At 37.8% G+C, this 25,497-nt stretch overlaps 1 protein-coding gene across 3 annotated transcripts; it reads right to left on the bottom strand.

Annotated features, from left to right (window-relative positions):
• Positions 1–17: 17 nt before the first annotated feature.
• On the bottom strand, positions 18–25,497 carry LOC125228906 (proton channel OtopLc-like). Of its 3 annotated transcripts, XM_048133616.1 has the most exons (15): positions 22,087–22,289; positions 21,032–21,076; positions 18,723–18,823; positions 14,300–14,458; positions 13,196–13,357; positions 9,343–9,457; positions 9,049–9,151; positions 8,655–8,765; positions 8,070–8,524; positions 7,820–7,922; positions 6,976–7,148; positions 2,160–2,274; positions 1,556–1,710; positions 1,176–1,322; positions 18–614 (listed from the first exon to the last, which is right to left on the bottom strand). In XM_048133616.1, the coding sequence occupies exons 1-15, from the start codon at positions 22,120–22,122 to the stop codon at positions 441–443; spliced, it is 2,154 nt and encodes a 717-aa protein (XP_047989573.1). In that variant the 5' UTR covers positions 22,123–22,289; the 3' UTR covers positions 18–440. The 3 variants fall into 3 exon arrangements, with proteins under 3 accessions (XP_047989573.1, XP_047989574.1, XP_047989575.1); XM_048133617.1 differs by lacking the exons at positions 21,032–21,076; positions 22,087–22,289 and adding an exon at positions 25,393–25,497; XM_048133618.1 differs by lacking the exons at positions 21,032–21,076; positions 22,087–22,289 and adding an exon at positions 20,486–20,739.

Genomic DNA, 25,497 nt, shown 5'->3' with positions numbered 1-25,497 from the left:
AACATAGATGTGAATTAAATGATAACATTGGTAATGTTTTAAGTGTGTTTTATTTTGTACGTAACAATATCCTGTTTTTTGTGACATTTATTCGAAGTCAACGTAGTATCTGAAGTATATATTACTTGCCACCTTTGTCACTATTAATAAATAGTTATGCTTTATACACGGTGTAACATAAGAAAACCGAATGATTTTAACGGTGTGACCCTAGTCACATTTCAAGTCAAAAATGCCTGGTTAAAACTTTTCGGGCTTCTCATGTTACACCGTGTATAGGCAGGTAGGTTGGTACTCAACCCATTTTCTTATTATTAATTGATTAATAAATAAAATAATGTTGTAAGATCATTATTTTCAATAGGTACACTGGCACACCCAGTTGTAAAATTGCACACCCCTTTAAGAATAAATTCGCTGTACTGTCGATTACAATTTTACTACACATTAAGATATAGGGGCTTATTCTTAAAGCAATTTTTCCAGATTTCGAAGAGGCATATTGTCGAATGGAACCGGTAGAAGATCGCCAGCGGCATGGAGACGTGCGTGATGATGGTCCAGGCCCATGGACCGTAGAAATCCAAATGAGCTGGTCGGAATTCAGCACGATTCTATAAGCAAAAAAAGTTTGTACATATTAAGTATTTTATAGGTTGATATCTGATGACAGTGTAGAATTTAAAAGTAAGTAATCCGTTTAAGAGAATTGTAATCAAGTTTTACAATTTAAATACTATATGTGTTTTAAACTATACACTGATATCAATGTCATATACAAAGATACAATTACCAAGGCCTTCCAGTGTTCAAAGTTGAATTCAAACCATCGTCTTTTACCGGACGGATGCCTAAACTATACTTGGCCATCTTGTCATGGTGATAGTTTGGTAAGGCTCGAAAATTCCAAATATTATATGACGATTCCCTGCTATAGAACTGTATGTAAGTACCTTCAACAAGCGTCGACTACGATGAGCGACTGTATTGATAGTCTGTAATAGAATACCTTTTTGAGCGTGTTGCTGGCCCACATGGCCATGTTGGCCATCAGCAGGAAGGTGACCAGCTGGCGCCCCGGCTTGTTCCGCCGCTGCTCCGACGTGCTGCTACGCCTCCACTGTGCGTCAATTATGAAGAGCGACTGCAGTGTAGTCTATAATAGTATGTAGTACCTTTTCGAGCGTGTTGATGGCCCACATGGCCATGTTGGCCACCAGCAGGAAGGTGACCAGCTGGCGCCCCGGCTTGTCCCGCCGCTGCTCCGATGTAGTACTTCGCCTCCACCATGCGTCGATTATGAAGAGCGACTGCAGTATAGTCTGGAATCATTAATTTATTTATTGTTTAATAGCTGCTTGTTAGTTTGTAATTTCACAAAATGTATCTGCCTAAATATGTCTGCTCTAAACTTGGCCTGGTTGAAATAAAATGATGGAACGCTAGAATGACCTCGTGAGGCCTGCGTTGTTACCGGTTCTGAGCTTGTGGTGGCAGTTGATGAGGCTGAACAATTTGAAGATGTACTTAAACGAAACTTTCATTGATAATATACCTGATTGAGCGATAGAAACTCGGAGAAGAATCCCGTGAGGCCGGCACTGTTGCCGGAACCCAGCGTGTGGTGGCAGCCGATCAGACTGAACATGCAGTACACGAACATGCCCGACTGTGCCAGGATCAGCAGCGACGTGTCCAGTTGTAGTACGGCTACAAATAAATACCTGGGTATGTTACAAAATGTCTGATTTTATAAAAACTAGAGTGGATGGATTGTTAATTGAGGTACTTATGGTATATGTCACATGAGGAAACCTAATAGTTTTAACAGCGTATTCCTGATCACGTTATAAGACTAAAATGTAATTTATAAACTTTTCCGGTTTAAAAATTTAAAAAAAACATATTCTTATTGTTACTGAGTACGAAATACTATTTATGGGATATAGTCTAACTACTATGATTTACTATGTACTTTATACATATGAAAATACGTCTATTTAAACTTAACTATTCGGTTCATAGCGTGCAGATTACAAACACGAAAAAAATACGATAGGTAAAGGTTCAAAAACTATTAACGCTATAACCCATAAAGCATTAACAGTAGCTATAAAATGCTCTAGCTAAAACACAATAAAAGCGTTTATATACAGTACCTCGAGATTTTCGTTTGTAAGGAAGCACTCTCATCTGTTTTATTGCCGCAAGGCACGCCACTATAGTTATAGTATACAGGATCAACTCGCATATATTAACTTGAAATATTGCATCCTGAAAAATAGAACAGATTTGAATAAAATTATTTCATACGAAAATAAGTTGATTTGTGTTTATACGTTACGTATTGCATTTCAGATAGACATAATGCGTATCCACTGAATTTCTTATAGTCGTTCTAATTACCAATTGTCACCTTTGTTTTACTTAATCCAGAATCCATTGAAAAATACGAAGCAATTGAGTGGACGCGAACGGAATTATAAACCAAAAGAAATGGCGTATTCATTCAAGGGAATATAAATTCTAACCCCCTTATTCATAAACGTATACTAAAGTTATCAAGCCGATAACGTTCGTTTGTCCCTTTCCAACGTATTGATGTGATAGAGAGGGACAAACGAACTTTATCGGCATGATAAGTTTAGTGAACGTTTTTGAATAAGGGGGTAAGAATATAAGTATTGAAAGCCAGGAAAAACTCTAATCTTAGAAATTTACCCCCTTATTGATAAACGTTCATTAATGTTATCAAGCCGTTAAAATTCGTTTGTCCCTTTCCGACGTATTGGTGCAGTGATAGAAAGAGACAAAAGATTTTTCTCAAACATGGTATGAAATATTGATGTTATGTGCCTTATAATTGGCAGCGAAGTATGACGTTGCAGGTGCGGCTAGGATGATTGATAGATAATGGAATTTCATACAAACCTTGCAGGCCAAGGCCGGCAAAGTCTTCTTTTTTAATTTCCAAACACAGATAATTGTGACATAACATCCAGGTATTTAGCCAATTAAAAAAAAACTATAAGGGGCTTTATAGACGTGCCGACTGCAACTGGTACGGGCCCTAGACAATATTTGATTTTGGGTGCGTTTTCATACAAAAAAAATTTTTTCGTTTTTTTTTTCGTTTTTTTTTAACTTTTTGTATTTTTATAAGCGTATACGGGGTCGGAGGTGGTGGTACTCGCGTCCGCAGGAGATACCTTCTACAACCCTGCACGTGCCTCCCGGGTGGTGCTAAACGAGTACTAACGCCGAGCATCGGGCGGCGGATAAAATAACCCGACCACTGTGTCAGTGGGCGGCTTCAGCGGCCGTGAGGACTAAATCACCTCAAAAAGTCTGGTGCGGAAAGGAAGGGGATACTACCGCAGCTATATTATCCCAAGAAAACGATGTGGGTTCCGAACAGTCAAGATTTGTCGAGCGATCCGGCTGACGCCCGGCGCCAGAATGGGTCCGGGCCATCTGGTGTGAAATATGTTACCGGCTGCAGGCTGGTGACTCAGCAGGCCGCTTGCGGACAATGGACTACTGCTGCTATCAGCAAGAAGAGACAAATCAGAAAACACCACGCGCTCACGATTGCTACCTGGAATGTGCGTGGGCTATCAAAACCCGGAACAATGGAAATAGTGGAGAGTGAGATGGAAAGGTATAAACTGGACATTCTAACTATAAGCGAGACTCACATAAAGGAGACTGGCCATTATACGACGCCTTCGGGGAATCTTGCAATAGTCTCAGGTAACCCTAATAACAGTTTTAGTGGTGTGGCAGTCATAGTCTCAAAACCTCTCAAAGACAAAGTAGTCGGGTATGACTGCATCAGCGACAGACTACTTAAGCTTAAATTTGAATCGCATCCATACCCACTGAACATGATCACTGTATATGCTCCCACATCATCATCCTCGGAAGAACGCATCATGGAATTTTATGGTACTCTGGAAACCACCCTGCGCTCAATACCAAAAAAGGAACCGCTGATTATTCTTGGAGATTTTAATGCTAAGATCGGGACTACAACTAAAGATGATCATATTAGAGGCATAGTTGGTAAGTATGGACTAGGCACTCGGAATGAAAGAGGTGAAATGCTGTTGGAATTTTGCGCGGAAAATCAACTAGCGGTCATGAATACTTGGTTTCAACAGCATCCTAGACGCCTCTACACGTGGACATCGCCTAACGGAAAGCACCGGAACCAAATTGACTTTATCTTAATGTGTCACCGTTGGAGATCAGCTATATTTGCTTCTAAGACCCGACCAGGTGCAGATTGCGGTAGCGACCACCAGCTCCTTACAGCAAAACTCAGGATTCGCTTGAAGAATACGAAACGAGCAAACCTGAATAAACCGGTCCGGCTTAACACTCATGCGCAAATAGACTTCCACGACAAACTCCAACTAAAGCTCCAGGAGACAAATTGTGACCCTTTCGAGTCCGCCGGGTCAACTTGGTGTTCCTTCAAAACCACTGCCCTTGAAGCAGCTAAGCAAGCAGAAGCTACACACAAAACTGCACGACCTAAAGCCGACTGGATGAGCGCTGAAACCTGGAATAAAATCAAGGAAAGGAAAGTTTGCAAAGTAAATGGCTTGAACTCCGATCAGGATAGATCCAGATACTCAGAACTCCATAGAGAGATCCAGAGGCTTTGTAGGATAGACAGGAATGACTACATCAATAGAATATGCACCGACCTAGAAAAGGCTTCACAGACAGCACACACGCGCGACTTGTTTCAAAAGGTTAAATTACTCGCAAGCGAATTCAAACCTAAGCAATGGACGATTGAAGACGAGAATGGTGCAACATTAATGGACAAAAGTGCAGTCCTAGAAAGATGGAGGCAATACTGTCAGCAGCTTTATAGTGATACCAGGAATGGAGATACTGATCCATTGGATTACGTAGATAGGGAACCTGACATTCTTCTGAGTGAAGTGGAATCAGCTATTCAGACGCTGAAGCTCAATGCTTGCGGTAGTGATGGCATAACTGCACAGATGCTAAAAAGTATGGGAGTCGAGGGGCGCAAATTTATGCACAAAATCTGTGAAAAGGTCTGGAGAACAGGTGTATGGCCGGAAGACTGGACCGAATCCACAGTAGTGCCCCTGCACAAGAAGAGTTCTACTCGCAAATGCGAAAACTACCACACCATATCGCTCATATCCCATGCTAGTAAAGTCTTCTTACGAATCCTGAACAAGCGACTAGATAACTACATTGCCAAACAAATACCACGAGAACAGGCGGGATTTGTGAGAGGTCGAGGTACTCGCGAGCAAATACTCAATGTGAGGCAGTTAATAGAGAAATGCAGAGGGCACGACGTCTATATGGCTATGTGCTTTATTGACTACGCAAAGGCTTTCGATTGCATCAACTGGAGTAAAATGCTCGGCGTAATGGGCGAAATGGGGATACCGCAACACCTAATCTTTCTTGTGCAAAACTTGTACTTAAGTAGCGTGTCTAGAGTGCGAATAGAGGACACTGTGTCACAACCCTTCAAAGCTGAACGAGGAGTGCGGCAAGGCTGCATCTTGTCGCCGCAGCTGTTCAATCTCATCGGTGAACATATAATGAGAAGAGTTTTGGAGGGCTGGGAAGGTGGCATCCAGATTGGTGGGCATAAAATCAATAACCTTCGTTTTGCTGATGACACGACCATAATAGGTGCCTCTGAAAAAGAACTTGCAGTCCTGCTGAGGAGGATTGAGCTGGTCAGTAAGGAGTATGGACTTGAGATAAACAGAAGTAAAACGAAGTTGATGTTTGTCGACCGCCCCGGCAAAACGCAAAGGACCAACGAGTTGCAAGATCTGGAAGTGGTACACAGGTTTGTTTACTTGGGATCCCAAATAAGCGATGATGGTGAATGCGACCAAGAGGTGGTCAGAAGAGCACAGATGGGCAAAGCTGCGGTAAAACGACTCGAGAAGATATGGGAGAATAGAAGCATCAACCGCAAAACAAAGATCAGACTTATGCGGACCCTAGTTTTCTCGATCTTTTTATACGCGTCCGAAACCTGGACCATTAAAGTAACAACCCGCCGCAGAATAGATGCGTTCGAGATGTGGTGCTGGCGAAGAATGCTCCGGATCTCATGGACTGAACGCCGTACAAACGTCTCTATTCTTGAGGAACTCGGCATCAAAACGCGACTCTCCACTATTTGCAACCAACGTGTGCTGGGTTTCTTCGGCCATCTGAGCAGGACCGCACCAGATAGTCTAGAGAAGCTCACAATCACGGGACGCATGGCAAGGAAGCGAAGAAGTGGAAGCATGGGCACGCGTTGGGCAGACAGAATAACGTCTGTGACAAAGACCACTTTGCAGGCTAGCATGCACCGGGCCCAGGATCGAGTGGCGTGGAGACAACTGGTGAAGAGCATCCACATTCGTCACGTCCCTCAGTCATGAGGATACGACAAAGAAGAAGAAGAAGATACGGGGTCACAAAGGAGAACGAAAATTCGATTATTTTTGCGCTACGACGCACCGTTTAGGAGATACAGCCATCCAAAGTTACTATTTTCAGTAGACTTTATTTATTTCATACCATGTTTGAGAAAAGCACTATACATAAATACCTCGGCGGGAAATGGGGTTGCCCGCTTCAGACCTATCCGGCCTCGCTTCGCTCGGCCGTCTATATGTCTTCGGCCGGCAACCCCCTTTGTCCCGGCCTCTGTAGTAATGTACTATTAATCGGCATGTTAACTTTAGTGAACGTTTATGAATAAGAGGGTTAGACTATTGCCAAGTTGCCTTGACACTGTGTCAGGAGGGCCGAACGGTGTAGGCATCCGTCCGGTAAGCAGAACTGGGACAGGCTGGTTCTACAATATTTCAGCTCTGAGGGAGCAGAGGAGGGTTATCCTTTGTATATGAAATTTATTCCAGTTAAGAATAGCGTAGATACTAATAGTGACTTTGTGATGATTACGTTGATCGTAGCCGGGTTAGTACTAAGCACGAAGAACATGATGAGGGATATGATGGTGACCACGATCACCAGAATCCCGGAGAAGAGCCCGCGATGTGCGTGGGAGCAGTCCACGGAGAAATGGTGCAGAGCGGCACGGCTGCCGTACGGGGAGCCCACGCCCAACATACCAGCTGAAAAAATATTTATTGTTAGGTACTTATTAATATTTATTAATTTTAATATTAGGCAAAGACGTCAAAATAAACTTAGCTATTAATTTGGCGATATATATATATAAGTTTTACAATCAAATTAAACAATACATATGAATATACACAAAAAAAAAATGACGCTATAACTAAATATAAAAAATCTCACCTAGAGAACCGACCTCTGGAAGTGAACCCAGGATGCTGGCGGCGTTGCCCCTTTGCACCGCTAGACTTAATTTTTGGGCAAAGAAAGACCCTGCCCTGTAGTCCCCCGAGACACCTATTAGTCTGACCGACACTTCTTTTATAAAATGTTTAGTGTCGGTCGACCACGGGCCCAGCGTTTCGATGGCAAGCGCCGCAAATATATATATATATATATATATATATATTTTTTTTTTTATATAAGGTATTTATATTAAACTATGCACACAGATGACATCGCGTAGGTATATTTACTTTATAATACCTAGTAAAAAAAATGTGTGGGTATTTTTGAACACTGTTATTTTCCTTTAGTCAACGACTGACCTCGAAACGTCAGGATGTGATGAGGATGTGTGTATTACTCATTACCTGCTTATACATACGTGATATTATTCATCTCCATAGTTTTATTTTTAAAAAAATTGGTTGTTTGTAAATTTTACCAAATTGCTGCAAAATTTTCTCAGGAGTGACAGAATTGTCTCTTGATTTATTTCTTGGATTAATATGAAATTTCTTCTCGAAATCTTCAGGGGTGCATTTGACCTGAAATCAAATAAAACTGATTTAAATAAAATATCTGAAAGTCCTTGGAAATCGAGTTAGATATAGATATTATACTTGAAGTATATTTGTATGGATTTGTACTACACCGTGATAGGAAAATGTCATAAAACTAGCAAATGCATTTACCTCCTTCCACATTTCATATAAAATTACAGCTACGATCAACGAATACTCGATCGTGCAAGGAAACAAGAACGGCGACGCATTTTGTAGCAGCGCGCCCATAATGTTAGCTCTTCGACAGGGTATCTCCAAAGTGCCGTTGCTGTGGGTCCCGTTCCCTCGGGCCACCATCGCGTGCTCCAGGTGGTGTATCTCATGCTTCGTCTCCTCCACCAGTACGTACAACCACTCGCACAGGTTCGTAGCTATCATGTGCATGAACCCAAACCGTTGGATCATTTTGTGAGACCCCGATTCGATCTCTTTACTTGTGAGAAAGATGAACTGCATTTGCAGCAGGGTTAGTGCCATGCGGAGAGCCGGTGTGAAGACAGACAGCACAGTTCGGCAATCGTCGGTCATTTCAAAATACTCTCCGAACTCTAGACCGCTGTACACCATGGAACCGATGCCGAATGCTGTGGAATATATTATATGAGTATTTAAACTTCTTTTCAAATTTCAATACAAATAAAAAAAAATAAAATAAGACAAGGTCAACAAAATCAGAATTCGGTCTTACTGAAATGGATAATTAATTTTAATTACCAATGGCTCCAAGCCTCAAGTAGAAACTGCCGTAGCGCGATATAGTTTCCTTATGCTTGGGTTTTTCGCTTGTCCCCGGCTTTAAATTTTTATCTTTCTCCTCCGTTTCCTCTGAAAATATATAAGCTAATTAGATCCATAGATAGAGTCATTAAAGAACATGTGTAGCGAGTTTTTGTGAAACATTTATGCGAATAGAAACGCCGAGAACGCTAGTAGAATGCAAACTAAAGAAGGTAATATTCATTGCGGCCGTCATTATGCAAACAAGATGTGATTTTAATGTCGCATTTTGTTTAACCAAAGCGGATAATTACTAAAGCGTTTTCTTTTCTCCTAAATAACAGCAAAGAACTCAAAATATATTATACTCACTAATTCTAAGCATACTTACCATAGTCATGAATAATTGTATTAACTGCCTTCTGACGCATCAGGTTCGCGTATTGAAATATGACGAAAATAACTGAGACTAGATACAGATATAAATAGAAACCCTGTAAAAAAAAATTATTTATGTGGTATAAAGTATTTACATACAAATAGGTAGCTATTAATCGTGTCATTCTCAAAGACCCCGTGTCTGGAAAATTCACGCGTCATGGTGAATGGATCTAAATTACCTAAGTGTTTGTTTCAGCAACGTTTTTTTTTAACATTTTATTTATGCAGGTGGTTTGACTTATACCTGATAATATGCGTCAGGAACTCCGTTGGCGATGACCTCAGTGACCGGGAACGCGAGACCCAGCACCACCAGTAATTTCGCGTAAAGTGCGGACAGGGCTTTACTCAGAGCCTCGCTGAAAACCAGATAAGTGCATTTATCTCATTCTACTAGCTATCATACATTAGTATGACTACCCTGTTTAGTTTCAGTTTTTCGTGAATACATATTCTAATTCATCTCAGTTTTTGTAACATCATTATCATATTGTGTTTGGTTCTGTTTTACGCTTAATTAAGCGTGTAATGTTTCTAACGCTCTCCCGCACGCATTTTATAGGCCACTGCGCTTAGGGGTAAAACAAAATAGTGGTATGTGTTGGAGTAATTGTATTGTTGTGACATTATTTTTGTGACGTGACTAACTATTACGCTGGATTCCGATTTTACGTGTAATGGTTTTGGCCTTATTTTTATGCATCCGAAATAATTAAAAAATCGTGCGTCTGTTATACACTTCGTAGCCTACGAATAAATGATCAATTTGAGCTTCAATATACATCAACTTTTAGCTCTAGAAATGTTATACTGTTATAGGTACAGTCTGACCAAAAAGAGTCGAAATTAAAAAGTGGCAACATTGTATCCCATTCGAATCAATATATGTGAGAAAATGGGCTGACACTACGGTGTTAGCAAAAAGGAGTGTACAAGTTTCTAATGGGTTGGCAACGCGCATGTTCACGCGCGCTCTCTTGAGTTGCAGGCGTCCATAGGTTACGGTGACCGCTTTCCATCAGGCGGACCGTGCTTGTTTGCCACCGACGTAGTATAAAAAAAGACGTAGATTAGATATCTTAGTGTCAGACGTTTCCATAAACAGTAATTGATAAACAGGAATGTAATTTTTCCCAGACATATCCGATCCATGTCATATTTACATCCAATTTATGACGTTATTCATGTTCGAATCGGGCAGTAAAACAATCATCTAGGTCAAAACCAGTTCAAAACCGTTACAAGTTCTATCTGAATCGTGCTCTGTATATCATTTCATATATTTTACAACGTTCGATAGTCGGAAAGTTCCCGCGGCTTTGTGGAGCTGTCTATTAATACATAAAGGGCGCTTTTGAATGGTGTTGACGCGTCGTGGATGCCGAGCCTGTCGGAGGAATAGTATCGGCGACATGCTCTACTTGTGTTGTGTGGGTATTGTTTTCTATACCACTATAAAAACATACCGATAAATTCTGTTTAAGTAGTAAAATATTTTTTCATCACACCCGCACTTTAAATGTACTATTGCACGCAGGCGGAGCGTGAGTTATAGAAAAATCATTCTCCCAAGGGAATAATGAAATTTTTGTACCGTACTTAACTTTTTTATATCTATTTACACATTTTTTACATTGCGAGTGTGATGAAAAACATTGTGTGTAACTCGGGGAGTATGAATATTACTAACTCGAGTCTTTAAATCGCTCCGGCAAGCCGTCGCGATTTAACTTACTCTCGTTAGTAATGTTCAACTTCCTCCCCTTGTTGCACAATGTATTATTAAAACTTTTATATAATATACAATAGGTACGTAAATGACGATGCACCCACTTCACCTGTTTGGACGCAAATAATGAGTATTTATTAAAAAAAATGACAGCAATGAATATTTTAATGATTCACTATTTCGTGGGCAGTAGGCGCAGTAGCACAAGGAGCTCTTGGCTGTTGAGCTCTTTTGCACACCCACTCTCTACTGTATGTACAGCCAACACCCTGCACTCATGCATAGGTAAACTATAATATAAGTACTTATGAAATACAACTATGGAAACGGATCCATCGCGTATATCAGAGTTTATTGTAAAATAAAAACAAACTAGCTATAATAACGTTTTCCCCTCACTAGCTCGGAAACATGTGTTTTGTCGTTTAATACCAGCGGGTAAAAACGCATTTTATCCACTAGTGGGTAAAGTAATTTAGCCTTGAATAAAGTCAAAATAACTGCTTTAAAATTGATAAAAGTAGGTGAATCTAGTAATAAAGATGATTTACCACCTGTGGAACTACTGGAAGCAGTGATAAACGCATTTTTTTGCGTTGTAGTTTCCTCGCTACAGTGAGGGGAAAAGTTTTGTGTTACACTCGGGTGCAAATGTATTTTACTTCTCGTGTGTTAAAAAACTCGCAAGTTCAGGATTCTATTCTCGAACCACTCGCTTCGCTCGTGGTTCAACTATAGAATCCTTTCACTTGCTCGTTTTTTAATTCCACACTCGGCGTTAAAATACAACTTTGCCCCCTTGTATAACAAATAACTATTAATTATAATATACATTACAAAAACTTGTTTCATTTACTTGAAAATATTGGAGGTTTACCAGATGTCACATCAAATACAATCATGAATGCGATGAAATAAGTTCTCAGGAATTTTATTTAAAATGTGATAAGCCTTCAGTGGATGGACTGCTTCTGTTTCTATTGTTCTGGTGCTCCTTCTTCCCATTGAAACCTCGATATTTACGCATTTTCGTCAATCTGTTTCGATTTGTAAACAGGAGCACAGATGAGGAAACAAATAAAATGATTTTCGAACATAACTGGGATTGGCTTCCACGTCGGCTTTTCTACCTCCAATAAAATTTGCACTATAAATTCACCGTAAATTCAATTCAATACTTGTATCAAATGATTACGCACTTTAAGTAAAACTTCAGAGATTGGACGACACTTTTCTTCTTACGGCAACTATTCACTTAAACGGTGGTTTCGTTTCCACCACGGTCTTGGAAATAGCTAGAATTTAGTCGCTACTTTTCTTGGAGTTATTAGAATTCGCCATAACAAATTTTACTGGGCCCGTATTAAATTTATCTCAAAAACGACATGAAAATGTTTACTGCAATATGGATTTGACAGCGCAAGTCAGCGACTAAGGTGTCAATTTTGGCCGTAGTGAGCGCTGTGATCGTTTTAGCTACCCCCTCCACCCGCTTTGCACCCTGCCAATAATCGCGTAATACCTCCCGTGCATGGGAATTTTAAAATATACAAGGTAAAACTTTTTCAGCAGCTGAAAAACTCTACTGAATAGTTTTTATTCAATTTTAACTGGCGAAATTTGGCTTTCCAGTCCATACTTTAAGCGTAGAGGCTCGTAAATTCGTGTTGAAAATGAAACTTATTCTCGGACCTCGAGTCGTCAGCCCTAGAATGTTGCTGCGGTCGCGGAGCGCCTGGCGGGTGACGAGGGCGCGTGTCACGTGCAAACACCACACGTGTCTTAATTTATGATCGCACTTTAATTACCGTTTGCTCCAGTTCTTAGGTTAGTTTTTTGGAATATATTTTACTGAGCATTATCGTCAGGAATAACTTACTTTCCAGCACAGTGCATGATTAAAATTTTGACTTTCTTTCAGCGATTCAAGGACGTCGACAAGAAGCTATTTCTCGGCCACTTCTTTAACGTTAAAATCCTGAATGCTGAATATATTTTGTTCTCAGGCCGAACCAACCGATGGTCTAGATACTATGCATGATGAACAGCTACGCCGATACCTGATAATTGACACTATATATTTTTGATGAGCAATGTAGGGCGAGCAATGTAGAGCTATTTTTGATTGACTGTCTTGATCTGTGCGTGTAGTATCGGTTTGTCGATAGGTATCTAAGTGTGCCAATATTTAAAATCCGAATATCTACTTTAAGTGTAAGTATGGGGATGTTTACTGTCCCAAGATCTCTGCGGTTGAAGGTGTTGGCTGGAGCGTGTAGGCCAAGCCGTGTGGTCGCGCACAGCCCCAGTGCCTGCGATAGCCGCCAACAAAGTAAACAAGGGTCCGTCGATCCCTTGTTATACTTACTGTCCCATGATCTCTGCGGCTGAAGGTGGATGCTCGTGCGTGGAGGCCATGGAGGCGCGCGACTGCGGCGTCAGCTCAGACAAGAAGCGGCGCTGCGTGGCCGCGCACAGCGCCAGCGCCTGCGACGGACGCCGGAACGCCGCGATGATCGCCGACGGTCGCCTACAAACAATACATTTTAATTTTTTAACGAGCAGAAACGTCTGCAACTGCCTGCAATCAAAAGTGGAAATTATTAGCCTTGGGTCTTGAAAATCATTGAATTCGTAGCCCCTGGATCGATGCTCTAGCGGTGTCTCGATGCTCTTGAGGTAGAAGATGTCGATGTTGCCAGGGGTCCAATCGTGAAAAAATTCGCATACTAAGGCCTTGGTGGTAAAGATCAGGAAGCTGTATGTCCAAGTCTCACCGAAGGCAGCAATGCTGCAAGAATTCATGTTATACATACATTGCATAAGATACGTTCATTAGTTTAAAAATGCTGTGTACCTTTCTTACAAACAAAACCATTCTTAAAAATACGCTTAAGCAGTTTATGTTATGACTTTTATGATCCTTTGCAAAGGTTGGGATTGCCCATTTGTTTCTAAAACAAATCATTTGTTAAATAGTTTACGTAAACATGTCATTTAGCTAGTATTGTTTTATAAGTTGAAACATTTTTCGTTTGTTTCAGAAAATTGTGTGTTTCAGGTTCAGGAAGAACACAAGTTTGTAACGCTGTTGATGCAGCGTATTTTATGGATATGTGATGTGTTGGTTGTAATTTGGTTAGTTTCACAACAAGGAAGGGTCTTACTATTCAATTTTAAAATACTCTATCGTAAAACTAGGAAAAAATTTGAAGTAATTGCTATATTACTCGTAATGTACGTTGATTTATCTTCACATACATAATATACATGTTGATGTTAATGAAAGGCATTCCCTTGTTGAGAGAGCGTTGCAGAGAGTGAGCAAGACGTTTGTGTTTGTCTGGCGCAGCTTACAAAAGTAAAACAATGTAAAGTCACGGCGGCTGTTGGGCTGTGACTCTGCACCAACAGTGCCGAGTGGAGCATGCTCAGAGTATGAAGACGGGTCTGTGACATAGTATACAGTCACCTGGTGTTGAGGTTGGCGGCGAGCTTGGCGTCGATGTCGCTGGACACGCGGCGGCTGTTGGGCTGCGAGTGCGCCTGCACCAGCGGCTCCGACGCCGGGTTCAGCATGGCGTGCGTGCGCTCGCGCAGCCGCTGGATGTCCGAGTATGAGGACTCGTCGCTGCGCAATATAATCGTTATTAAAAAAAAATCGGAAAAACGACATCTTAAGTAACTACTTAAAACAAAGTTAACTAAAATGTGTATCAAATTCCGTTTGGGCACGAACCTTTTACATTATAATTTGTAATGAAACTTTTTACATATAATTTATAGCTGGCCATCGAGACAGGACATTGACATATTCAGAGAGTGACAATTGACTTCACTTTAAAATAATTCAACGCAGTATACTATTGTCGGTACAACAATAATATAAATTGTTAATTATATTCGTAATTCTGCGAAGCCATTGTAACGCCCGCCGCTCAAAAAATAATAATAAATACCTATTTACAAAGACCAAAACAAAAAACCAACGGGTAAGTCAACTACCAGAATACATTTATATTTAGATTTTATTTTGAAACATCATCGTATCGCTACCGGAACAAGCTTCCGTACAGTCCATTTCTTCAAAATTCAATTTTTTACGGCATTCTTCAATAAGTATACTTACGTAAATATATTGAGTCTAACGACGATAGTTGTAGATTTACTTAAGTTAAATAATCCTTTGTTCTAGTTTATGCTAATTAGTTAAACCTCGACAGTAGAACATAGTAAATGTCATTAAAAACATTGACTACTACTATTGCGTGATTGATTGCGTAATATTTTTAACTCAAATTTACTCAAACACGTGTTTTGTCCTTTAATACCAGCGGGTAAAAACGCATTTTATCCACTATTTACATATTTTCACATAGGTATAACTAACTAAATAATAGGTATAACTAACTAAATAAGAAAATAAACACTTGAGCTGTGAATAAAATATTGTCTTCGGTTACCGCGATAGTTACTGCTGAAATAAAACTATAATAAGCTAGTAAATGAAAATTGACGGTGGTAATCACATAGTTTGAAAATAAAGATGTTCATATAAAATGGATAAATAAGTTAGTATTCATTGTTACGCCTTAGTTTTGTTTGCATTGTAGGTATTTAATAATAGAGCCGAAATCGCAGACTGCGATTGTGCGAATAGAGTGGTAAGGCGCAGACAGCGCGACGCGCCCAACAAAGCGCTCTATCAAATGTCATAAATATTTTTCAAGTTTGGCGCGATGCTAGACGAAATTGAAATACGTACACAAAATAAGTCAATATAAAAAAAATATTTTTATAAGTTAGTAAATTCCTTTTACCTTAAAACCCGTGCAAACGGGGTTTACGTGATTATTTTTCTAGTTAAAACGCGTTATCGCGAATGAATATTAGTTTTATTAATATGGACCCAGCTGGGTTTTTTAAACTCTCATTTCTCAAGGCAGTTTGATCAAAATTTAGTTTAAATAATGTTCACTAACATCACGTTTACAATGTTTAGTTTAGTTGCACTAGCGGGTAACGTGTTACAAATAAATATCTTCTAAATTTAAATTTAAATTTTAAATTTTAATACCTACTGAATATCCTATTTAGAATGATGGCCCAAGAAAACACCACCTAAAGCCAATCTAATATTAAATGTATGTTTAGCAATATGATTAGGTTTAGGAGATTAGGCTTTAAGTCTAAAACGCAATGGCAGGTTATCCATTAATAGGGTTTAACAATCTCATGTAATAGGGTTTCCTTAATATAGAAAGGCTTATTTCTTGAAACTAAGCGTTTTCCGGTCCCTGCTTTCAAGTGTATCTTATATTTAGAGTATTTAGAGGCTACACCCCGGATACACAACAATAGACACAATACATTTTTATTTGGAATTTATTATGTAATTTTTGACGATCATGATGAGAAGATAAACATAATTTTGACATGTAGCAAATTTATAGTGTAATTTTTATCATGAAATAAAGAAATCTAATCTAATCTAATCTATAGTAATAACCCTACTTTAAGTGTGTGTTTAAATTGTTATTTACATATTTTAAATAGAATTTCAGCACAAACAAGTGGCTATTTTAACTTTTTATGTAATAACACTAATAACAGTTACAATACAAAAACAAATAGTTAGAAATTGTAAGTGGCATCTGCATTTAAAATTTATGAATTGTAACTAGCTCTTTACCGTACGTAAAAACGTAAACGTAAACGTTCCACAGTAAAAAAGAAAAACCTTCTTATATACGAGTATCATCATACTATTTGACTTAATAAATAAAGCTATAGGTAAATGTTATCTATATATATGTTTTTAATAAAAAGCTACTAAATGCATGACGCATGAGGTAGGAAGTTATATCAGAAAATCCTATAAATTTAATATTTAAAGAACTATATGCTGAAGCATGGCCGTACTTCAGCAGAATAACTTTGAGCACAAAATCTTCAAAATATGCATCTGTCCGCCGGAAATGTCTTTCTGAGCTTTCTATCCTCGCCTCTCCACACTCTACTTTGAATATCAAATCATAATATAAGTATTTGAACCTATTTTATGCTCTATATAAAATATGCGGTATGTTTGCGTTAGCTTTCAAATGATAGATATCCATACTTTCATACTTATGTTTAATATATAAATGGGAACGTGTATGTGCCTGTTTGTTTGTCCGCCTTTCACGGCAAAACGGAGTGTTGAGTCGAATTCAGGCGATTTTTATTTTAGTAGAGCTGGTTGAAGGGGTGGAGAGTGACATAGGCTACTTTTTGTCCTTTTTAATCCCTACTTCCCTAAAGTTGGTGGTGGAAGGTGGAAGCTTGTATGAAGCATTTCGCAATTTTCGAATTTAACTCGAGCGACGCCGTGGGCAAAAGCTAGCCTTTCATAAGTTAAGAGTTACCTGTGAAGCTTAAGAGATAAAAGTGCACGATTAGTACAAAGAGGTGCAATTTAAAAAGAAACTTTAATTAAATGGTTTGATATCTCGGGCGTATTTATGACACCAGCGGCGCGATCGCCATAGCCCGCTGTCTCCCACCGCGACGTTTCATTTCCACGTTTTGAAATAAAAAGAATGCATTATCCGGGATCTAACAATGGACACTGCCTTTATTCATAGTCGTATGTCAATGAATGCTTTTGGTTTATTCATTTATATTCATTAAATTGAAAATATAATCATAAAAGAAGTTTCTTAGTAATTTATTTTATACTTATAGTAAAAAAACCAATTTAAACCGCCTTCAGTGTTTTGAAATAAATTATATTGAAAGGAAATGAAAGATGACTATTAAAGGGTCGTTTTCTGAGAATGTCTGCAATTGCAAAGTATAGATAATTGCCATAACTTTCTTCATATATATAAATTGCGGTAATTAAACCGCCATTTTTTTTTTGAGAATGGTCGGATATTAGAAAAGTCGACGTATCTTATCCAGTATTCCGCACACCGTATACTTATTTGCGGGAAATTACGAGTACCACCAGCTTCCTCGTGTTGACGAGGCCGCATGTTCTACTTGGTATTAATTTTTATCTAAGTTATATTAATATATAAAATAAAATAAAATAAGCCTTTTATTTCGAGTCCAAATTTAGCTAATAACATGCATGAATGTCTCACAATTTATAGTTACATTCTAAGTAGATAATTATGTCAATAGGCTACTTGACCCTTTTTTAAAGTCTGTCTTATTTGATTAAGTACTGTCCGATCAACCGGAATAAAATATTAACATATTTTATTATGACTTAAAAACAGCAAAAATAGTACATTACATCAGAGGCCGGGAAAATGAGGATTTCCGGCCAAGTGGGTATATACCCGGATAGGGATACGAGGCCGGGAATCCGTTTTCACGCCGAGGAATGTATAGTGCTTTTCTCAAACATACAATGAAATAAAAAAAATGCTCTAAAGGACAATATTTTATAAAAAAAAGTTACTTTGCAGGCCTAGGCCTAAAAAATTATATGAAATCCCTTTACAGTCCTCTCGAGTTGTTGCGCCCAAAAAGCGATACTTCCCAGCCCATTTTAAGGAACGTAAAGACAATATTTCATTGCATGTTTGAGAAAATATTTTTAAAGTATACTTTTACGTAATCAGGCGAAAACAACACAGTCATGTTAATCTATAGATTATCTATGCATCAGGTCATTCTATTCGAAAACAACATTTTCTGACTTTTTAAGTATGAAAGCATAAAGTTGATGTCCGTGATTGTTTTGACATGCAGTAAGGTTTGAATTCGATGACGTCACTACATCGCTGACAGCGTTTTCGGTGGCCTTTTCTGTCACACCAATACGTCGGAAAGCGACAAACGAACTTTATCGGCTTGATAACTTTAGAGTACGTTTATGAATAAGGGGGTTAATATTTTACCTGTCGTTGTCGTTCTCCTCCTGCACAGTGTCCATGTCGGTAACGGTGACGCTGGGCCGGTCGCCTGGCTCGGCCAGGGGTCCGCGCCTGCCTGGACTCATCTAAACACACCATCATTACATACGAGTATTGTAGTACTTTAAGAGGAAACGGGCGCCAGTTTAAAAAAATATTCTTATTCAATTTAAGAATTACTTACATAATTTTATTTGTGGATACTCCTTTTTAAGTAAACAATTACCTGTGGTAAAGGGTACCGCTCTTCCTCAAAACTAGTAGGTAAGTAATGTAAACAAGAATAAGTGGATTAAACATTGAAATTTAAACAATTTGAAAATCTTAACAGAAAAAAGTTCTCTTAAAAAATTTATAAACTACATTTTAACCTAATGAGATGAAGATGGACTAGCAAGTCCATGTGGTTGAAAGTGCCAGTATCTCCATGCAAACGTAAGCCCCATTTTCCTCTTTATATTATGATTTTTTTTACATGATTTGATGTACATATATACTAGCATTTCCCCGAGGCTTTGCCCGCGTACCAAAATTTCAAACTTTGAACCCCCATTTCACCCCCTTAAGAGGTGAATTTTGAAAAATACTTTCTTAAATTATTACAACAACCTGCATTAAGAACGTAGTTCAATAGCTATGGTTAATAAATATGTAAATTGTTTTATTTTATAAACAATTTTATTTATAGTAAGGATATTATATTATGAAATAAAACTATGGAAACGGATTAAATCGCGTATAATGAATTTAAAATACATCCCGACGTTTCGAACTCTTTACAGCGTTCGTGGTCAACGGGTGACTGAGGAAAAATTAAAAAGTGCAAAAGCTACCCACTTACAAGAAATATTAACGAACCATGACCACAAATAATATAGATTTCTAAGGCAGGTTCACACACTATTAATAAAGCTAGTTATACAATATTCAAAAAAATTTACCATTACTCTGTTAAAAAATAATTAACCAATTAATCTACACAAAATTGACAAAGAAACAAACTGCAAATGTCCAACACCATACAACACAAATGCCTCACAGCCTTCGTCGTGCTTGTTCCATTATCAGATGTACTACTGGATCCCAAGCCGGTGGTAAAGTAAAGCCATCCTCTCTATTAAAGTTTGGATATTTCTTGATCTCAACGTTTGGATATTTCTTGAACGCTGTAAAGAGTTCGAAACGTCGGGATGTATTTTAAATTCATTATACGCGATTTAATCCGTTTCCATAGTTTTATTTCATGAGTAACTATCGCGGTAACCGAAGACGATATTATATTAATTAAAAAAAAACTGTTGTGCGGTTGTAAACCTAACAAATAAATGGGATGGATGAATTCTGTAACAAATTTATAATTTATACATTATATTTCATCTATAAGTATAATCTAAATGTATAATTAAAAAAAAAACTTTTGATTCTAACATGAATTTTAAATAAATCAATAAAATTTGTAAACCTTAATAATACGATTTTTATAATATGAAAGGTAGCATGAGATGTTAAAATTATGGTTACATGACATATACTAAATTTGTAGATATTAACGATGTTAAAATAAAGTATAAACATTAAAATTATAATATACAAATATAAATAAATATTCTAAAATGTATACGGCATTGACTCTCAGACGTTTTATCTGAGTAGGCACACATTTACCGAGTAGGTAATATTTTATGTATTTTAAATTTGAGCTAAAGTAGGACAAAACACATCGAATTTAATTTGTAGATGGTACTAACCTGTCAATTAAAAATGGGTTCGATTTTTTCCTGGAATATTTTCTCATTGCCCGGATTGCCCTAATCTTCAGCAAGATACTGTAGCGCTGAGCGTAATTGAATTGACACGGCACATCCAAATTGCCTCCAGCTAAGGTTTTTTATTTTATTTTCCTATTATGTTTCCCTTTTAACTTTAACGTGTACGCAGGAAAACGTGTTATTACGAGAAAAATCAGTTTGAGCTACAGGCTAACGTAGCAGGCTCCAGAGAGAGACTGACACACTTAATCCATTTTGTTTACCGAGATATCGTATCGACTCGAGCAAGTAGCAAGTGTAGCAACGTCATTAATCCTATATTTTATACATCGCAGTTAAGATGCTTTAACTCGTCAATATGATAACGATGATAATGCTCAAGGGACGAAAAAACAATTGAAACGTCAGTAATAGTAAGTAAGTATTTCTTACGTGGAATCTATAAATAACTTTAAAATTTGCACGGTATCTTCTCAGAGTATGTAACAGTATCTAATAGACTACTATTATAATATAGATACTCACAGGCTCATGACTTCGGTGGAGGCCGGTTCGTGGCTTGTCAATGTAGGTCACGTTTTCAGAAGACTTATTCCACTTTTTTTTAAAGTCAGCAAGGGATGTTGCAGCCTTGGCATTTTTTTGAAGATGCCTTTTCATAAGGGCCCAATACCTCTCGATAGGGCGGACTTCTGGACAATTAGGCGGGTTCATGTCTTTCTCTACAATATCTACCTTATTGGCCTTATACCACTCTCTGGTCACTTTCGAGTAATGACAGGCGGCCAAGTCTGGCCAAAATAATGCAGGCATTCGATGCTTCTTGATAAAAGGCAATAACCTTTTTTGTAGGCATTCCTCACGGTAAACTTGGGTATTTATAGTTCCCGTCGCGAAATAAGCTTTAGATTTCAGCCCGCACTGACAAATCGCCTGCCAAATTAATATTTTCTTTCCAAATTTTTCCACACTGATCGACTTATCTTTTTGAGAAACCTTTTTATTTGCCGAGACTGTTAAAAATTGTGGGCCAGGTAGAGTTTTGTAATCAAATTTACAATAGGTTTCGTCGTCCATTACGATACACTGCACTTTTTTAGTCAGAACTTGGTCATATAGTTTTCTGGTGCGTTTTCGAACGGCAACTGTCTGTTTTTCGTCACGTTTGGGCTGTTTTTGTTTTTTGTAAGTTTTCAGGTTGCACCTTTTTTTAATTCTCTGGATCATTCCTATGGATGTTTTTGCCTTACGAGCAGCATCCCGAACAGACATAGTTGGTTTTCTATTGAACATTTGAACCACTTTTCTCTGTAACTCCGGGTCTGAAGGGCCTGGTTTTCGACCAGACTTTGGCAGATCTTCTAAAGTTACTGTAGTGCCAAACTTATTTATTAATTTATATACACCTGCAGGGCTCACATTGTACTTTTTAGCAAGCTTTCTTATAGTTAACCCTTTATTTTTGCACCAATCGTCCAATATATTTTTTCTCACTTCTAACTTAATCCTCCCCATTTTGACAGACATGATAGAATGTCCAATTTATTTTTAATTTTAGAATAGTCAAAAAAGGGGTTTTATGAGACGTGACGCGGAGTGGTCATGCCAGCCGTCATGCAGCTGGCTGGCTAACCTAACCTGCACCACTCTAGAACCTTTTCACAATAGACGTCAAAGAGATTTCTATGGCAAATAAAGCACGACGTCATTAAGACAGGATTCTAGAGATGGTCCAGGATTCGAATTGGTTGACCGTACCGTTTTAAAAGAAACAAAGTTCGAGACACAGTAGCGTGAGGCTCTGCTCAGTTCCGAGATTAGAACATTACTGTTTGCATTCAATTTCACCGCCATGAGTAACTAATTGTCTACGTATCCACGCCATCCGGCTAATGGGACAAAATATTGAAAAATTATGGAAATTGTCGTTCGTCTTCGGAAATGTCTAGTGTTACTGAAAACAAATAAATGGACGATGTAAATGTTAAGACAGTTATTATTTAAATTTATTATTGCTGTTTCCTACTGTAAACTATTTTTAGGGACCCGTATTTCTTGGAAATGTCTACTTTTTATGACTAAAAGGATTTGCATCCAAATAATAAAAATTCTTAATCTTGACAAGTTCACTAAAATACTACTTAAATATTATGTAGTTAATATTTTATTATAATCTATTTTATATTTATATTGAGAGTATTGAGACGACATATCTTACTTATTTTAATAGCTGGTCATTTCTCAATTTTTTGGCACCGACAGGTGCGCGGCCGCGAAACTAGTTTTTATTTTTGACTTCGGCACTTGCTTCGAAAAAATGTCGCATTTTTAATTTTTTTTCCTAGGGATCGTTTTAATGCGTCTCAAACATTTCAAAACTGTCAAAGGCACCGGTATGAATTAATTATTTTAGAAGTTATGGTCGATTCAAATTCAGGTGAACGACATTATGATCAGGTGAAGGATAAAATATACACAGGTTATCGACAACAGTAACAGGTTAACGACAAATTAGTACAAATTAGTATGACAAACTTGACAGGTTAACGACAAGCATCGCTAACCTGCGTCCGTAGTCGATCACCTGTAGTTTGGTGGTCATTCACCTGGTACAGACATCATTCACCTACTTCAATATAATTTAGTAAAAAAAAAAATCTTGTGTCACTTTCGTTATAAGGATATATTCAAATAAAATACAGTAGGAAAGGTAAGTAAAGTTAATTATTTGTGTACTTTTAATCACTTGAAACATAAGTAACGTTGGGACTTGGGACACGGAAGGTGAACGACAAAACTTAGTTACAATTATTATTTATTTAATAAATATAAGATAAATCGATTTCACAGCATCAGGCCTTTATGTAAAAAGTGTCTTTTAATATGTATTGATGATTTTTTTATGAAGATATTGTATACTAAAAAAAGTTTTGACATAAACGTATTGCCTGGTGGGGGTGCCAAAATTTTGAGAAATGGCCAGCTGTCGTTCATAACTGATAGCGCTAATGTCTATAACGCGAACACGCTTTCACGGTTTTTACATTATTATAAACAATGAAAAGGGCTGCTAAGATGGACGACCACCTGTTACAAAATTTTCACCATTAGATTTATCTGTTAGATTTATCCAATGTTTGTAAACAGTGTACAGATATGATTTTCATCAGTTTATCGCGGCTTTATCCCGATCGGATAACACTAAGACGTCATGATATATATCTCCGAGTGCCGAAGTCTTTATGTTTGCCATCGGGCTCAAGTCGACAGTGTGGCGCATCCCTAGCGTGCGAGGTTCTCGGTATTTTCATAAAATATTTGCGTGAGTGTATCGCACCTGATGCCCTGCAGCGCCGTTGCACTTCAAACTCCTTGATTTACGTAAACAAAAGACTGTCATGAAATATTTAGAATGGTTCTAACATACAAATATATTTTGATATTAATTTATTGGCTTTAGCTTTTTGGGGTTGTCGGGACTAATAAGGCGCAAATGAGATTCTATTCTTCACGTTCAGCACCCGTTTATATTTTAGGCAAGAATGTCTATACAAATATTAGCTAAGGCAACAATTGTGTGTTTTACTCAAAGTAAAAATTAAGATATTATTCATATGATTATATTTGTATTCTAATAGTCAATTTCTTAGATTCTTAGAATTTCGATGGAGAACGATCTATATGGATCTAATCGTTTATTTCCGGTTCGAATGGAGATTTCAGTGATTGTATTAAATAAGTAAAATAGCCAATGCTGAAGCAATAATCAGAAACACACGCTCCTGTTCATGCACTGACATACTACACACGCAATTAAAAGGCATGTGAAGTAGTTCATACATAAGACATGTTTAGCACCTGGCCTGTCGTGATCCGAGTCAATTTGCGACTGTTCGAAGTGTAAACCTTGTTTTATATATGTTAATGCAATAGACATTCAGAATATTCAGATAAACATGCTGTATTTTGTCAATAGTTAGGGTAGGTATGTACACTAAGAGGGGTTTTGCACTTCGTCCGATCCGAATACGATCCGAACCCGTGAAAATAAGGTCCGTAATAGCCCTAGAACTATGGTAATTTACGCACTAGATCCGCAGAATGACGGAAATAAATCGAATCGGATGATGGATCTGACGTAAAACTAACATCAGGTTTACGTATTAGGTATTTTTCGTCTAGGTACAGTCTTAAGGTAATTATGAAAGTAACCTGTATTTAGTTGGTAGCTGTGCAAGGACTTTTAAGTTTCAGCATTCGTCTTATTCGAAAATGTAGGTATTTATTTATGTATTATATATTTTTTTCGAACCTGACAGTTTTACCTAATATGTATCCAATTAAATACCTATTCATGTGTCGACACTTTTTGTCATTCTGAGTGCGTTTTCACATTATCCGATATCGGATGTGGGACTTTTGCCTTTGAAATCCTTCCTACATCCGATATCGGATCGGATAATGTGAAAACGCACTAATACTTAAGTACAACGAAAACTTACACTATTATAGGTTAGATAGACTACTTTATACATACCATTTTATTATATTAGTAATTTCTCATCCACGTATCTTAAAAATGTGCATTTACAATGCTATTTTTAATTCAATGTAGTAATAATTACTTAAACCATACCATTATAAAAGTAAAAACAGTCGTCCACTAATTAGCCGCTTCCTATTCACCCTCTTAAATGATTCACTTGAAGAGCAAACATACTAAGCATGTTATTGTCATGAACATGTTCATGCGTAATTTAGCAATAATCATCCAAATACATGAAAATCTAAACATGTTATGTAGACAACAAAAACATATTTATGTTCAAATAATTGTTACGTATACCTACTAAACTATAACAAAAAGAACTGGTAATAATATTTACCTTCACAAGTCCTGTTATCACTCGCACTGAATTGAGAAAAGTAAATCGAATAAGACAAAAAGCAAGTCAGGCGTTAGTCATATCCGACGCTATGGTACCTAGTGA

Source organism: Leguminivora glycinivorella, chromosome 8 (genome assembly GCF_023078275.1).
Source record: "Leguminivora glycinivorella isolate SPB_JAAS2020 chromosome 8, LegGlyc_1.1, whole genome shotgun sequence".
In the NCBI taxonomy this organism is placed as follows: Eukaryota; Metazoa; Arthropoda; class Insecta; order Lepidoptera; family Tortricidae; genus Leguminivora; species Leguminivora glycinivorella.
Note: the sequence above shows the minus strand (reverse complement) of the source record. Positions and strands in the feature narration are given on the sequence as shown.